Raw genomic sequence first — 18,657 nt, forward strand, 5'->3', positions numbered from 1 at the left:
TCTCTTAAGTGACCTGGGTTACACATGGTTTAAATACGTCCATATATGCTAGCATGACTACACTTAGTGTATTTACTAGTTGGCATATCAACACTATATAGTGAAAAATAATCCGAAATCTTTGGAAGATATCACCGACATGTATTTAGGGTGAATTAAGGGCGATTGGGACAGGTTTTGAATTTCCGCCTTGTGCAAGGTTTCTTGCCATAAATTAAAAACACATTCCGATACATTAATACTGAAGATGTTACCTATCCATTTTAACAGGAAAATGCCTCCATGAATTAACTGTTTGACAAACGCATTTAACCTGCACAAACCTTTAATGGAAACGATATGGTTTATTACTGAAACACAATCAGTAAAATACATGTTAACTATAACATGTACTATTTTCAGAATTTGGTCGTTTTATTTTAGCAAAATCTAGCTAGTTCATGAATATTTTTTTAGAGCATACATAGCCTAAACAATGGTTCTCTATTGTAAGGTTAATCGTTTTCTTAAAGCCTTTAAGCATTGTCCCAATCACCCAAAATCATGCTGTCAATTTGGATGGATAGGAGAAAATTAAAACAACCTATTCTAAAAATAGAAACGTATTAAAAAAAAGTTTTTTTAACTTATTTTGTATCAGCAGTGCATCAAATTCGTGTTTCCATCAAAAGTTTGTACAATATAGTAGGTACGACAATTTAAGGACCTCATTATGAAATCAGCAAAAACTAATGTAATTTTCCTCAGTTCATGTATTTCACAAGGGGGTAATCTATCCGCCGGAAACTGAAGCTTCCCCGGGCGCCGCCATTGGCTAGCGGACCCCCACCTGCTGTTAGCATTCCATTGACTCCCATTAATTTTGGCGTCACTTTGACAGCGAATAACTTTACATCTGAGGCGTTTAAAGACTCCATTTTTCCATTATTTATTTCTAAAGAAACACGAAAATGCATAAAAGGCTCCATTACCTTGTACCTTACGTAATGGCCCCGTAGAAGCGTTTTTGTAAAAATAGGCTAACGATTGCGTCATAACCGCGCAACTCTGTAGCACAGGTCGAGAAATTACCGTATGGACAGGCAGAGAAGCTCGCAAGCAATCGGGGGGACGTGGAGGCATAAAGTCTGATAAAGTCAAGGGAGAAGCCCATAGAGAGTGATAAAGTTGCTCCCGCTGCTCATGGACAGCTAATGCTCACGCTCTCAGTCTCTGCGAGATTCGGAAGGGAATGATTCCGATTTCTCTCGGCACAGCTACTAGAAGACCTACAGGTTGCTCACGTCACATGACGTGATCCATAGACATCATATAGATAGACGCCCTATCGACCGCTACTGCCTATAGCGCGGTCGAGCCGTGGAGCCGCCATCTTAAACCGGTCACCCGCTCCACTCAGTGTAATCTGTATGGCAGGTGCAATGAGCTGTCAGCGCATTTAAATAATCATACCTCACTGAATACCGAACTGATTTTCACGCAGGGTTTTTTTCTGCAAATGTCATTCATGTAGCTATGATACCCCAGATAGCAGACCGATGTCGATTCAACGTTGATTTTTAGTTGTAAAGGTTAGTATCAATCATCAATCAAATTTCAACGTTGAATCAACAGTTACGTTCAATCAGAACGTTATTACACCGAAAATAAAACATCGATTCAACATTGAAATGCGGTTGAATGGCGTGTCTGACGTTGATTCAACGTTAATTCGATGAGCAAAACGATGTTGTTTCAATGTCACGAGAAACGTTGTTTCCACATTGATTCGATGTCAGTTTGCTATCTGGGACAGGACACATGGTTCGGCGTATTTTAATATTCATAGTAGGCTTAACAGTAATAATATACTGGTATAAGATATAAAGTGACCAGACGTCCAAAATCAAAATATGTGATGTAGGATATAAGGTATTTTATAAATCACACACTATAAATATGATAAAGAAGCAGAAACAGATAGTTGCAGTAAAGTAAGATATTTTAATAAGTTGAAGAAACAATAATGATTTGTGACACACACACTCGATTTGCGCATCGCCGTCATGTGTGTATTACACAGAGGTAACGTCTAACGTTATTACATTGCTTCCTGATATCACGTGCGCAAACACAAATAACCTATATATATATATATAGCCTATATATATATATATATATATTACTTTACCCCACACCTCTCCATGCCGGGTGAACACTATAGCTGGTGCAGTAAACATAACATTAACGATTTCTGTACAGTAATATCAAAGATCCTTGCTCCTTCTCAATTATCTGGTAATATTATATTCACAAAATACAACCAATAGTACGGTAATGTTAAAATTAACTTGTGAAAATTAACCCCGGGCCCTATTTGCGATGGTCCGCCGATTAGAACAGGAAAATGCTGTTGCATCTGGAATCTAACTGCTGCAACGCAACGAAACTAGGAGTACGACTGGTTTAAGATGGCGGCCATATTTCTCAGTGCCCAGCGGCCAATAGGGCATCTAGTCTCTATATAATATCTATGGTCACATCTACGTCGTCAAGCTCAGTTTGAGCCTGCGCAGTTCGCCCAGCCATCAGGAAGTGAGTGCTTCTAATAGACTTCATTTTTCTCCGTTGAAACCTATGGGGTCGCTGTGTCCAGTTTATATACTGTCTATGGTATTTCAGGGTCAACTTCCTGTTTGATGCCTGCCCCGCCCACCTACAGGATGTCACACCAATAAGGGCATCCCATTTTGATTATGCAGTCTCACAGCTAGAGCTCAGCAAAAAAAGTTTTAATTTTCACTCATTGGGTGAAAAAATTAACTCTAGTTATACTGTCTCATTTTCTAATAATAAATTATTTCAATCTCCAATCTAGATAGTTAGATACTTTAATGCTTCACTAACTAGTAGAATATACTAGCCGGATTTAAATCCCAGTTGCGCAGATTGGGAACATTCACTGCTTTAAAACGTGTCCCGCTATTAGAATGCTATTCCATACAGTTACCGATTGAATTAGCATAATTCACTTTTTTACATTTCTGTTGAGAAACCGCAAGATACCGGTGAATAACGACTGAAAGGAAGAACCTGAATATTCAGAAATTAGTATTTCAGGAAATGTACAGCATTCGTACTGACTCGTCTATGTGTGCCCTGTTCTGTGAGAGCTGTGTGTGAAAGGGAGGGGAGTTTTGTCATCAGCTCTGTGTTTTAATGAATATGTTTCTTCATCTATTTGCCTGCGTTGTTTTGAACTATGCTGTTTAGCTGTTTTTTGCAGTGTGTCCATTGTCAAAATTATATAATTTTGAATTTCTTTAAAAAAATGCTATTATGTTGTACAAAAAAAAACTTTGTATTTTATTGACAAAATATTTTAGTTTGTCTGGTGTGTATATATATATATATATATATATATATATATATATATATATATATATATATATATATATATATATATATATATATATATATATATATAATATTTTTTTAAATTTTTTATTTTTTTCTTGTATAAAATTTCAATCTGTCATATGATCATGTTACCATGGGGCATGTTGTCACATTTCACTTCCATTATTTCAGGGTAAGTCAAGAAAAAGTATACACTGTATTAATGAAACAAAACCACATAATTGTACTATAGACATGTGGGAAATTAATGTGGGGAAAAATAAATACTCTGAAACCCAAGTGAATTTACACAAACTGAGAAAGTCAAAAAGTGTTAGGTTGTGCCACGCTCTTTACATTATCCCAAACGTCTCCAACAATGTTTTAATCCAGATAAATCAGCAATTTTACTTTCGTAGAAACCATAGAAACAACAAAAGATGCTTTATTATATTATGTGTTTTATTAGACAGATGAGCAACTGTTTGGATACATTTATCAACAGAAAATGAATAATTGTTAGCTAAAAACAATTAGTCTCATTGTTTGAATCTTGTTTTCTTGATTTAACGCAAGTAACATGTTTGTACCTCAAAGACACTGTTTTGTCAAGTAGCTAACAGCATAATCAGAAAGAGCTTTATTTATAGTACAGCATTTTCTCCAATATCCAATATATATTTTTTAATTAATTGCGTGCCATTTAGAAACACAAGTCATCCAGTTTTTATTAATATGATATTCTAATATCAAGCTAGTTCACTGCAATGTGCATCAAGTGTCTCATCATACCAGCCACTGAGCTAATGCACAGAGTAATGTAACATTCAACACACTCAAATGTATTTTAGTATGATTGTTCTGACCAAGTAAAACAGCGTTGTGTTACCCCACAATTTTAATTTGTCAAGTAAAGTGAACAGTATGAGTAGTAATTCAGCACGGTTGTTTTAGAATGGAATAAAATAATGTGAATTTAAGTGATCAAACATAACTGTGACAACGTTCAAGTTCAGGGAAAGGAGGCGGACGTTAAAGGAGAACTCCGGCGCAAAATGAACCTTTGGTCTAATTACACATTGTTACCTAGTCAACCGTTATCTGAGATTTGTTTTCATGATTATCGAATGTAAATAGTTGTATCTCTAAAAACAGTTTAGCCTATAACGCTAGTATAACGCTAGTATATGGGGCATGGAGTAATGACAAATAAAAATCGCTTGTTAATACCACTAACAAGTGCCAAAACTATCCAAATGCGCTGAACTGTGTAGAATCTCATATGGTCCAGCGCATTTGGATCGGTGGTTCGTAGATCGATTGATAGAGTCTGTTTTTCAAAGATGGATTCTGCTTATATACGTGAAGTTGACTGTATGTATAAAATATCTTCTTATTAAACTGTCTGGACACTTACACAGTTCTCAATGCTTCGGTTTGCATGTAGGGACCCTCATTATGCTACCGTGTTAGTGTGGGGCTATTTTGAGCCTTGTTAGTGGTATTAACAAGCGATTTTTATTTGTCATTACTCCATGCCCCATATACTAGCGTTATACTAGCGTTATAGGCTAAACTGTTTTTAGAGATAAAACTATTTACATTCGATAATCATGAAAACAAATCTCAGATAACGGTTGACTAGGTAACAATGTGTAATTAGACCAAAGGTTCATTTTGCGCTGGAGTTCTCCTTTAAACGTAACTTAAATCATACCTTTAATAAAAAGAAGGGAAAAAAAGAAGAAAAAGAAAGGAGCTGCAACTAAATGATTAACTATATTTTTATACCATTTTCAGGTGTGTTCGGTGGTAAAGCAGATGAAGTGATGACACTGTCAGCGAAGGAAGGAGATTCTGTTCCTCTAAACACTGATGTGTTAAACAAAACACATGATGATATGATGCTGTGGTATTTTAATGAAACTCGCATAGCTCAAATCAATAGATTTCCCAATACGAGCTGTTTATATGATGGAGAAGATGGGAGATTCAGAGACAGACTGGAGGTGGACTATGAGACCGGATCTCTGAACATCACAAACATCACATCTGAACACGCTGGACGTTATGAAGCACAGATTATTAGAAGAGAGAGTTCAGGCAAACAGCAAAGCTTGAAGAGAACCAGCACATGTAACAGCACAAAAATCTGGAGTAAAATAAGCAGCACTCATGATGATACAAAACATAAAACATTCATTGTGATCATCACTGGTGAGTCACTCTCTATTATTTACACTGAAGTATTTTACAGATTGAATACTGTAATTGTATTTGTATTTTGTACTTGTTTGAACGGTGACATTCAGACATGTTTGTTTATTGTCAGGAAAATCTTGTATGTTATTATTCATATCTAATAACCTGCTTTACAGCACAAACTGATTTCTGTCACTGTTTTCAACAGTCAGACATTAAACAACAAAACTATATTTTTAAAAACAAGTTCAACTTTCATTGACGCTGTTGTGGCAAAAACAATATTTAAGAAACACAGCATTCCCAGGCAAAAGAGACGTCAAGATTCAAATTGTATTTAAAAGAAAAAGATACATTTATTCTTGCAAGAATAGTTCCCATTCTAGCCACACAGGCCAGCTGCAGGGCAGAGTGAGACACAGAGAGTTAAAAGGCTGGTAGTTTTATAATGTCCTCATCAAAGCTTTCTTTACCAACCACCCCAGATGGCAGGAGCAAAGGAACCTCCATGGTTGCCTCAATCCCTCCCTAGCCTGGGGTCTCCTCACCTCTGTCTCAGTGTCACACACACAGCTGTATCAACGTTACAACAGGAGAACTCCAAATACAGAACACATGTCATTCAATTTTATCATTGTGAAAACAAAATAAGAAATAAAAGATTAAAATTGCCACTACAATTCTCCCTGTTTATTATTCTCTGATAACTAACTAAACGCAACAATTTTAAGTCATTTCATCACATTTATACCTTTCATTTCTGATTTTCCGTATAACTGATCACTTGAACCTTGTTGAAGGAGCAAGCAAGTAAATATTTTAACTGAAGCAGGGCTAAATGGATAAGCACTGTCACCGCATTCCCTCCAGTATAAACAACAACAAATAATAATAATAATAATAATTGTATAGATTGTCATAGTATGAAAACCATATCAATTTAACACCCCTGTTTGATTTCAATAAACATACAAAAGAATACAAAATTATAACAAAACCCCTCATTTCAAATCCTGTCCTGCTTTCAACCCTTCCTCAGAATTATATCGTCCTTATAAATAAAAAAAACAAAGAAAAACAAAACAAAACAAAAACATAACTTAACTCAATTAATATATTTCACTGTAAATTCTGCTACTCGAATCGTCTGCATAATTTTGTTCATTCTTCTTACCAATGTAGTTGTTCAAAATCAACTCTAATATTTCCATTACGGACCGTCTTTTTGCTTATTACAAATCAATAGATTTTCTACATTTTCACCAATCAAATCAATACCTAGTTTGCTTCAATTAAATAAAATCATCAACATCATCACAAAAACAGATTCTTCTGCTAAACCATTAGTTGGTCGAATCGTCTTTCTCCAGGTGTGTTGATCATCACTGAACCATTTCCTGGCTGCTTTCACCTGTGAATGGAAACTTTAAAGTGTTTTTGTTAGTGACTGCTTGTCTACTCCCTCTTGATTCGACCTGTGGAATCATCAACCTGAAACATTATCACCAGATAATTTCTTGCACTCAGAGTCCTTTTTCCCCTGAAACACACCCAACGCACTTTGCTCAGGTTAACAACATTTATACATTTGGAACAGAATCAGTTCTGTTTGATGCAATCCATCCTGACATCCTGCAAAAGAAAAATGTCTAAGTTATGCGCTGTGCATGTGTGGCACCTTTCTTTCTGCCACAAAAATAACCTAGGCCAGGATATTTTGTCAAATTCATCCATAGCCATATTTTACTGGCACGGTCTGCCCTGTATCAAAAGTCTGCACCCTCTGTAGTGAAAAAAAATTCTGACTAACACATTTTTGAACGGCAGTGTACATTCAGTAGGTTATTATTTATTGCAATATAAACACTGTCAGATCAACAAGGTATCTCTTCATTTACCAGTCGAAGACGGAGCAACTTTCTGCTCTTATGTTTACTCCGTGCACTGTCAAGGTCTTCATCATATTTGTCGTGGTACCGGTCTTTGCAGCAATACTGCATCGCGCGCTTTTGGCATCGAGCCTGGAGAAATGTACCCACACTTTTGATCGATTTTTCCACATCTTTAAGGTATTATGTGTGTGTGCTCGCGTCTCATATGAATATGTGCGCGAAGAGTTTGTGTGTGTGTGTGTGCTCGCGTCTCATATGAATATGTGCGCGGAGAGTTTGTGTGTGTGTGTGTGCTCGCGTCTCATTTGTCTTGTTGATTTGCCTGTTGCGTTGCCGTCTTAATTCTCTTTTTCGCTTCCTTGGCGACTCTGATACATATCCTCGAAAATAAGAGTGATCCTCCATCAGCAACAGACTTTCAAAAAGGCTTTCAGTTTTTTATATAGCAGTCTCAAGCAATCCCCCTCTTCACATTCGACACGCACCGTTAAAACGCGAAAGGCGAAGCTTGAATTAACGGGTATGTCCCTCTTTGGCTAATGTACTTTCAAGATGGAGGGGCAACATGGCGACCGGCATTCGAACCCCTCACCCGTATGTTTTTTCAATGGCATATTATACACTCACGATGATACTTTATTACTTGAACGAAGTAAATATACATTAATGAGCACATATATTTTTGAAAGAACCAAGTGTTTTTAGCTAAGAATAAACTAAAAAAGTTACACAGTGTAGCTTTAAAGTTATCAAGGGTGACATTAAAACGTGTGTAATGTTACAAAATATTTCGTTTTTAAATAAATGCTTTTCTTTTTAATTTATTCATCAAAGAATCATGAAAAATTGTATCATAGTTTCCAATAGTTACCTGATACAGTAACTTCATTACAATAACTTATTTTATGTATTAGTTCCTTCGTTATTCAGACTTTTCCTTGAATCTACAAAATCTGTCTTCATCTTTAGCCACCACCATGTACTAACGACCATCAGGAGTTTAAACTATCTTATAGACACATTAGTTCAAAATCAACACTTCTATAATTCTTCTTGCCCATAATGCAACCAACATCATGTTCCTGATATAAACTAATAAGTTTTGTTACTGTCTCCACAACAAATAATGACAATCACATCATGGTCTCAGCTGGCTCTTGAAAGCACCTTCCCATCAGCTCTTTATCTATAAAACTCCATCAGGGTGCTGTCCCCTGGCATAGTTGCAGACACTTGTCACAATTGAAAACAAGCCATACAGTGAATGCGGGGTTGTTTTTTTTTTTTTTTTTTTTGGTGAGTGGTATAGTAGATAAACTGCACTTTCTCTGGGTCAGACTGCCGTAACTCCTCACAGCTCATCTCCCCTCTCAGTGCCCTGCTGACCCCGGTGGCCTCCAGTAATCAGCGCTCAACTCTCATTCCTTTCTCAAATAAAACACATCCAATCAAGAGATGCCCAGTGTTATTGCGTGAGCCTCCCTGTTTTAGGTTGTCCCCTGGCCAGGAAGATCTTCCCCGTCGCTGGGTAGGTCACTCGTACCCACTGTACCCGCTCATTCCCATCACACAATCTTTGATCATTTTCTTCAACAAAATCAGTTGTCTTCTGGAGCTGTAGGAAAGGCACATTCATGAGTCATCAGAGCCTAATAGTGTTCACACATGGAGACAGGTTAATAACCTGTTGCCTTTGGCTTGCTATGTTGGGGATATTCAATTTAATGAATCAATCAATAATACTATTGATTAGCATTACCAAACATGGACGTTTTATTACTATTTTAATTTAATACTGTGAAGCTGCTTTGATACAATCTGTATTGTGAAAAGCGCTATACAAATACTCTTGACTTGACTTGACTTAGGCCCCGTTTACACGATGGGAAAACGCAGATATTTCTCTGCGTTTTGGCCTGTCATTTACACGGAAACGCCGTTTTTATCCCAGAAAACGATCATTTCTAAAAACTCCGGCCAAAGTGGAGATTTCTGAAAACGCCGGTTATATGTTATCGTGTCAACTGGGAGAAACGGGGTTTTAGGTTCTCTCTTGTCGATTCTGAGGATTCTGATTGGCTTGCATGGCTTTATCCTTCTCCCTACACTGCAGCCCATAGGTTTAGCATAGTTATAAAGGCGCTCGACGGCGTATTTATGCGGGTTGTGTGCACGATGTTATTATTGAAAACAGAGGGGGAGAAATATTCGTTTCTCTAAATACCCGGCTATGTGTAAATGTGGCCTTAATAACAACAGTATTTAATCTCTTAAATCTATTAACCATCTTAATAGTGTCAGGGATCAATCCGGTTCATTCACACCCACTGCACAAAGATCACAATCACCTGAGTATTAACCACCTGCACCTGTCGTCTAATCCAGCACCACTGAGCACTAAAAGAGCACACTTCTCATCCAGTCTCCGTCGAACCTTGAACTAGGAACCGACCTGCTAACATTCTCTCTGTGATTCCCAGATTCTGATACTCATCTGTTCCAGTGTGATTCCACAGAATTCCAGCACAAAGACTTACCTACTGCTTCTCTCCCAAGACCCTGTGTTTCCTCCTGGATACTCCCCGATTCTCCTCTGATCCTTCCCTGTGTTTCCCGGTTTGCACATCCTTTCTACATCCAAGCATATCTCTGCAAGATATCATCACACATTCCTCTGCATATTATATCCTGCATCTGTCCGTTTCATCTGACGCTCACCTGCCATTCTCCTATTAAAGCTTTCTGAATCCAACTTACCTTGTTGTCCTCGTGTATATACTGACAAATAGCAGCAACCTAGCTGCTTAGAAATTTAGATCACAACCGTACATTCAATGTACTGTATGTAGCCGGAGCTGTATGGTGGAGACTAAAATCTGACAAATAAGTCACTTTTCCTAGTTTTACTTCTAAAACATTTACAAATTGTCCTCTAAATTTATAAATTCTTTCTTTTCATTTCTGTGAGTTTTTCAACTGAAACACTGTGTTTTATTACAACACAGGCTCAGATAACAGCTTTTAGCTGAAATTTGAATGAGAGAGAGACTTTTGAGGCATTCAGGGTTGGTACTTTTGCACTTTCAAAAACCCTTTTGTTACAATTATCCGTTTCCCAATTTCTTGCATGCATTTCTGGCCATAATTCTTTTTTTCCCATTTTACAGAAAAACCCGGTATATATATATATATATATACAAAAATATTATTCAGTTTACTGTGAGATGTCCCATGCCGGCTGATTTCTATTTCCCAGGATTTACAAAATTGACGCGCGTCTAATAATCTGTGAGACGTCTCTCTTTACAGATGCAAGTTTTACCCAAAATCGCCAGGAGCTGAACCAATTATGGCTTTTGAGATTAATATCGGATTAATCCCGACTGGTAATCTGTACCGGTCTTTGCCAAATGAGTTCAACCAATCAACTCGAAACTACTTGATCTGATCTGCAGATCTCAGTTAGTTTCACAAAACGAGTGTTCTAAGCCCGCATACAAATCAGGTTATAGCACTCGTACCATGGATATAGTCTTCAGCCACTCTGGTTCACTCACAGTTATACCAAAAATTTCCCCACAAAGCAAAATAATTTGATTGTCTTTTTTTACCTGAGATGCACTGCCACCGGTTCTTTTTTTCTTAATTCCAGTGGAGTTACCCCCTGGCCCTGATACGATCGGCACCTCTCTCTTAAGTCTACGAGGTAGGGCTGGATTCTACTTTTAGGTCCAGGTTGATCAATCCCCGTTCGCTCAGGTCCAGTTGGGCACTTCCAAGGAATCCTCACTTCTGACACCAATTGTTGTGGCAAAAACAATATTTAACAAATACACCATTCCCAGGCAAAAGAGACGTCAAGATCCAAATTGTATTTAAAGGTGAACTAAGTAACTTTTTTACCTTAACTGATCAACTTCGGAGTCACTGGAATGGTTATATTACTTATTTTGGGTTGAATGGTGGTGGTTTCGCACCCCCCTGGTGCCCGTGAGCGGAAAAAAAGCGTTTGCAACTTTGGGCCGGCGGCCCGTCGTCCTCTTCGTCTGTAAGTAACGTGTGATCCCAAGTCTCGCGAGGTAAAGAATTGCTTTACTGCAAAAAGAAATCTGCTATAATGCTGTCATTATTGCGCTCCCTCACGCTGTTGGAACCCGAATGAAGACGACGTTGCAAAGAGTTTCCCATCTGCTTTGATGTCGTTGATCTACTAAGCCTCTAGTGTCTGAGAATAGCCAGCGAGTTTTTAACAGTTGTTGTCAAATATCTATTCCGAAGCTGCGGGGGGAGCTCTAGAGAGAAACCTCCGAGCAAAACGCGAGGATACAACAAAGAAATCCCGATCTTACTGAGTGCTGCTTTAAAAGAAAAAGATACATTTATTCTTGCAAGAATAGTTCCCATTCTAGCCACACAGGCCAGCTGCAGGGTGGCGTGAAACCCCCAACCCTAACAGACCAGTCTGCAGGGCAGAGTGAGACACAGATAGGTGCTTTTCTGGTAGTTTTTATAATGTTCTCATGAAAGCATTCTCTAAACACCCACCCCAGATGGCAGGAACAAAGGAACCCCCATGGCTGCCTCAACCCCTCCCTAGCCTGGGGTCTCCTCACCTCTGTCTCAGTGTCACACACACAGCTGTATCAACGTTACAACAGGAGAACTCCAAATACAGAACACATGTCATTCAATTTTATCATTGTGAAAACAAAATAAGAAATAAAAGATTAAAATTGCCACTACAAGGTGTTTGATGGATGTAAGAATGAACATTGTTGTACATTTATCGTCTTAGAAAACTAAGAATAACGAAATGAGACGTTGCTTCGTTTCATACGTTTAATAAATAAAAGGAAAACGAAAGTAAAAATACAGCGTGAGCTTGTTCAGCAAATCGTTCACAAGATGGCCGTTGTCGAATCCACCAGCCATTCACAAACCTTCCCGTGAATCACGTGACCTTTACCATTGCTCAAGGCATCCTGGGTAATGAAGTCATTTCACAAATCAAAATGACACAGAATGTTTTAACCACATATATGTATCTGTAACATGAGCTGTTAATCTTAATGTTGTGTATTAAATGTTAACTTACTAAATTTGAACTTATCAATATTAACCTTCGTAACTATTAGTTTAAATAGTTTCCTAACAACCTTTTCTCAACAAACATAGCAGTCATCATACTCCCAACATCCGACCCACATTGGATTAGGCTACTTTTGTTTTTGAAGGGAATGCACCCCCATAAACCAAAACTGTGTTTATTTTTGAGCAAATCATTTATACACCAGACTGATTTGTCATTATAAAGCAGGCCTGGCTAAAAAGTTGTTTGTTTGCCATGATCCTATAAAAACTGTTGTATTCTTTTTGCTGGGGGGATTTTCTCTGAGATCGGTCTGAGATCCTCCGGCCGTGATTAAAAGATACTGTATATTCGAAAGCATTGTCTGGAGTCTGTCTGGATATTTCTGCGCAGCAGGTTAGAGGAAAACTAGAGACCTTATTCCCAATTCAAAAAAGGAGCAAGACGTCATTCATTCAAAAAGGAGCAGAAACTATAGCTATAAAAAACGGTCAGTTAACTATAATTCTTAGGCATTGTATTATGTGGTCAGACTATCTACTCTTAGGCGTCAACCAACGTGGTCAGAGGTAAATTCACCCGAGTATAATTTTGCAAGTGTAGACTGTATACGCTTAGGTGTCGTCTGGAGACGTCCAGGTAAACTTGAATGTCACATATTGTACTCCTTTCTGACGTTTTATTTTAGGTTTTGATGTCCTTAAGAATATATATTTGCGGTATAAGTACCAAAAACCATCCCAATATATTTGTACAGCTCTGCAGGAGCTCTGCTAAGAACAGGTCGATTTTGGCCTGTCTAATTAATATTCATGAGCCTCTCTTCTGATTGGCCTGTTGTTTTCTGAGCGATGCACCGCCAGGCCAACCACAGGTAACTAGGGTCATGTATGCTGTAGCCTGCTGTGGCTTGGTGATGCTCACAAGTAAGGTAAATAAAACACATGTAATGATGGACACTGCTGAGGGAAATTTTATCAGGCCTTATATGTTCGAGCCGGACTTAGACCCCGAATCGGCGACGACAGGAGACAAACAGCCAACTCCTTACTTTTGGCGTTATTGTAAGAGTATTATAATTACCATTACATCGATGCTGCATGCATATTTAACATTAATGCTAATTTAAACTGACTGTAAACAAACTCTTTTTTTTCGGATGTAAATCTCCAAAATGTGTATGTTAATAGCTAGTTATAGGCTACACTGATTTTGAAACACTTAACTGCTTTATAATATGTAACGTTAGAAGACAGACAGACACCGAATGCAGAAAGCTATAACTATTGCTTTCACTGATACAGTAAGTTTACATGCTACCATTTCTTTTGTGACGGTGGGCAGTGCTCGGGGTGGTGAATGAAGGCGGTGACTGAGTAGATCTGCATCACATTTATACGGAAGTCACAATGGCTTGTGAAAAGGCACATCTACTTTATGCAGGCTGTGTGCATTTGTCTGTGGATTGGCTGATTTGAAACTGTTATATGGTAGTTACATAGCCCTTAGACCTCTGTTATCATGAAAAATGCCATAACATTTCAGTTTTGACAATATGGGACCTTTAAGTCTGGTCCGTATAGGGGAAAGTCTACCTCACCATCAATTGGCAGAATGCCACAATTAGAGAGAAAGGTAAAAGATGTAGACCTTAGTGGGGAAACAAGAGGGGCGAATCTTACCAGATGTTATGACACTTGGTTATTGTGAAATAACAGATAAGAAAAAGGTATAATAATTGCGTCTTGGCCAAAGGAAGATTCAGATGTTCTGCAGGCATCTCGGCCTTGGCTTCTGGAACTCTGGAGCTTCATTTGCATGAAAGATAATACTTTTCTCCACAACATGATCTTTATTTTTACATGATTACATTTTTACTTAAGAAATTTGTTATTCCTTATTCAAATTTGATCTTTGACCTAATCATTGCTTGTCTGCATGGATCTGCACGCACCTAGCTAGTTCAGGGCAGTAGCCTACTAAACAACACATGTTGTACTATAAACGAACTAGTTTAAGGGATGAGGATTTATTTGTCTCCCAAACTGCTTTTTTTTTTTTTGTAAGTTAAAGAGCGTGATGAAACGTCATACGTCAACGCGCTGCATTGCATAGTCTCCTAAATACTTTCACTGGTCACTTCGCGACCCTAATGGAAATCAAAACAAAACAAAACAAAAAACAGAACATTTCACTGAATCTGCAATCATCTATTAGGAACAAACAGTGAAAATTAAGCATTTTACATTTCTCCTGTTGTTGTGTCTACTTGATTACGGTAAGACATGTTGTGGTCAACGATGAAAACAAACGTGACGTTTTGTTTAATAAACTGTTCGCTTTAATATTTGACAAAATAAATAATTTATTATTTGAATTTTGCTCGACATTGTTTTGTTATTTGCTGCAGACGATAAAAATGAACGGCGAACGAATGCTCATTACAAATTACTCAATATTAAAACTTGTTTCCTGTATTTTACGTAGCTTATCCCTGTGTAATATTATGTAATTTCAATGTAATTAGGAAACTACTACATGCATTTATGCTGTGAACTAGTGAGTTAATTCGAACTAAAGTACAGATCTGGATCTCCCGGTTACACTAACATCTGTGTAACAGACTTTGACCATTACATAGGCGTAACAGCCATGTTACCCCTGCAGGCTTTTTCACACCTTAGTAACATATTTAAGTACTTTTTGTTACATTGTGTAGTACTAAGTACTTTCTTATATAATTACATTGTACAAAGTTGGTAACACATATGTAACTGACCCGACTTGTTACATATGTGTAACAGTAGCTGCCTATTACATGTGTGTAATTACAATGTGTAATTACAGGCTGTTCCATAACTTAATTACTTGTTAAGTACATGTAGTTACATGTTATTACAACATCTACTACTAAGTACTTAATTATGTAATTACTCTGTATCACGGACACCGTAAAATAAAGTGTTACCAAAGATAGTTTAGAGAGAGAGAGAGAGAGAGAGAGAGAGAGAGAGAGAGAGAGAGAGAGAGAGAGAGAGAGAGAGAGAGAGAGACCCAAGAAAGGGACGCTGAGAATAAGAGAGCCAGAGCACCAAAGAGGAGAGCATAAAAAGAGACAGAGCAACAGTTAAGGTCTTCTTTTATCCCTTCCGTGACCATGTGACTAAAACCCAAATGTGAGACATTCAGGCCTCATCCACACTACTGCGTCTTAGTTTAGAAACGGAGAATTAAAACGAATACAATCTCCGTCCACACCAGCGTTTTAGCTGCGTATTAGAATTGATCTCCGTCCACATTAAAACGACTGAAAACGCCGATCACGTGACCATTCACCAACACTGGGCATGCGCGTGCCGGTGTAAACGGTCGCATGTAGGCAGTTATTGTAAAATGCAGAATTTACTTGCACAACAGCTGCTAGCAAAGACATCAACGTCAGTAACGCTTGTAATTCGTTATCCATGTTGCAGTCACTAACGTTACGTAGTCCAGGCTGTTTTTGTATGTTTTCTTCCCGGGGACGGTGTCTGACGAATCAGGGAAGGATACGCCATGACTGGTGACACCCAATCATAGAGCCGAGCGTGAGCCTCTGCGTCATCGTTTGTAAAGTCCTCCGTTTTGACCGTCTTCACTAAAACGCCCTCCGGGGATTCAAAACGCAAAATGGGGTCGGAGCGTTTCTAAACTTCTCTGTTTTAGGTCTTCGTTTTTGCTGTTATAGTCTGGACGGGAGGTGCAAACGTAGCAAAAGGTCTCCGTTTCTAAACGAAAACGCAGTAAGGCCCTTTCACACCGGACACGTAACGAAAAAGCAAATCGAAAAAGCAAATAGTTCGCGTGCGATTAGTTTGTGTCAAAACCATTCACATCAGCCACGACGCGAATTTGTGACGTTCAGAGCTTCAACATTCCAAAACTTTCGCGCCGACAGCTGAGAAAACATGGATACTTCATCATCATCATCATGCAGTGAAGACGAGCTTTTCATTTTCTTTAAAAGACAGAAAAGGTTTTGGGTGCACCCAATCTTAAAGAACAGAGAACGGGAGTAGCTACTGTATGCTAATCTTGCACAGGAGCTAAAACTTTATCATGGCCGGTTCCGCACTTACTTTCGGATGTCTGTGGGACAATTTGAGGAACTTCTTCAGACAGTGGCACCGCATCTGACGAGACAAACCACAAACTTCAGGAACCAATCGGTCCTGAGCAGCGTCTGGCAGTCTGCTGAGGTGAGCTGTCCTCTTAAAATCATCAGGGCTACGTTTACATGCAATCAAATAAACAATCCACTGTATGTGATTGGCTGAAGCCTTTTCTGTCGCCGCAAAAGTAAAAAAAAATCGACATCGAAGCGGAAAAAATAAAAGTCGTTTTTTCGCCGCAGCACATTCGCGTTCGGTGTGGAAGCACTCATTACACAAACGGCTGATCAAAAAATAAAACCATCGCGCGAATTATTCGTGCGTCAAAATTGCGTCCAGTGTGAAAGGGCCTGTAGTGTGGATGGGGCCTCAAACTGACCAATCAGATAATTACAACTTCCTCCATTGTTGTAAAGGTGTGACAATTCATAGACCCCCAAAGTGCACAAATCTTGGCCTACAGGTCTTGATCACTATCAGCCCCTCTGTGCCTTTAGGAACTCCAAGTGGTCATTGGGGAAAGAGGTGGTGGTAACAGTAAAGCAAATGTCTTTGTTAATTTCAAATATCGTGGATAATTTTTTATTTTATTCTACAGCATTCAATAAACTAATAGCTACTACATAAAGTTGGGTCTTTATTTATTCTTATATAAAAAGGAGATAGATGCTTGATTTAATGAGGCTGGGAGAAAACCCTGCTCAAATTACTCCTTAATACATATCAATTGGGCTTAAGCCCCAAATGTTTTTGGGGCTTAACAATGACAGTATCCGCCGGTGTGGATACTGTCATTCAGAATCACAGATTAAAGCAATAAGCCCCACAAAGCCGTATTTTACAGTGGATTTAGAACAGCTAAAGGGCGTTGTTAGGCATGACGCGGGGAGGAGTATGACCAAGTATATAGGAAGTATGACCAACATAATAATTTTTACCGGAAAATGTCATCTGAACAAGTAAGTAACATCAACTTTTGCTCTGACCAACTTGGGAAAAAAGCAAAGCAGTAAATCATGCTGATTAAATATAATGATCGCTTATCATATCACGTCAAACCGTGCAAATTATACTTTGTTCTTAAGTTGTTCATGTTAACAACATCAGCGTTGCGTGACATTTAATGCCCTTCAGATATTATCCTTGTTTTCACGTGGGCCCGGTTGCAGTGTCTTTTTTTCTGTAGCCACTCCAAAGTCCAAACAATGTCTTTTGCATTTTACAATGGGTGAATCTCCAGTTGTCTTGTCATGGTGATTGTCCTTTGATCCTTTCTGGATCCGCCATCAAATTAAGTTTAACTATATCAAGTGCTGTGAGAAAAGGCTATACATCTCCACCTCCAACATCCTCACAAGCAATATAGCCTGCTAGCCGAGACTCCTTCTTTGTGTGTACAGATGTGACGTAATGACGCAAAGACATGCTTGAATTTCCCGCGGAAATCCACCAGTACCACTGGAATTAAAAATATTATTACAACTTAAGCTTACCATTTTGAATCGAGCTGCGGCAAGCAGATAGTTTTGAACACTGGCTGGTTATGTACTTGCTCAAAAAATTATTTTGGATATTTTTTAACCCAAAAAAGTTACCTTAGAGATAGAAAGAGAGAGAGGGAGAGGGAGTTTGTAGAGAGTAAGAAAGAAAGAAAAGGAGGCATGGAAATAGTGCCCCAAGAATGGGAGCCAGGGAATAAAAGAGCCAAAGAATAAAAGAGACAGAGCAACTGTCACAATCTTCTTTTATCCCTTCCTTGACCAAGTGACTGAAACCCAAATGTGAGAGGTTTCAACTGACCAATCAGAAAATGACAACTGCCCCCACCGTACTAAAGACAATTAGAAGACACCTAATGAATACATATCTTGGCCTACAGGCCCTGAGCTCTATGTGCTCTTTAGGAATTCCAAAAGATCCTTGGGGTAAGATAGAGGGGGTGACA

The 18,657-nt window shown here is 38.5% G+C and overlaps 2 protein-coding genes across 2 annotated transcripts in view; one reads left to right on the top strand and one right to left on the bottom strand.

The window, feature by feature from the left end:
* LOC306987907 (SLAM family member 9-like) overlaps window positions 1-18,657 on the bottom strand; it is a 436,375-nt gene that overhangs the window by 201,499 nt on the left and 216,219 nt on the right. The gene's annotated exons all lie outside the window — the stretch shown is intronic.
* Window positions 1-18,657, top strand: part of LOC306987859 (uncharacterized protein) — a 166,239-nt gene that overhangs the window by 132,037 nt on the left and 15,545 nt on the right. The window contains exon 9 of the mRNA XM_079592455.1: window positions 5,179-5,595. Coding sequence (XP_079448581.1) covers window positions 5,179-5,595 — 417 coding nt within the window. The remainder of the gene's footprint in view (window positions 1-5,178; window positions 5,596-18,657) is intronic.

Source organism: Phoxinus phoxinus (assembly GCF_949152265.1).
Source record: "Phoxinus phoxinus genome assembly, chromosome: 20".
Lineage (NCBI taxonomy): Eukaryota > Metazoa > Chordata > Actinopteri > Cypriniformes > Leuciscidae > Phoxinus > Phoxinus phoxinus.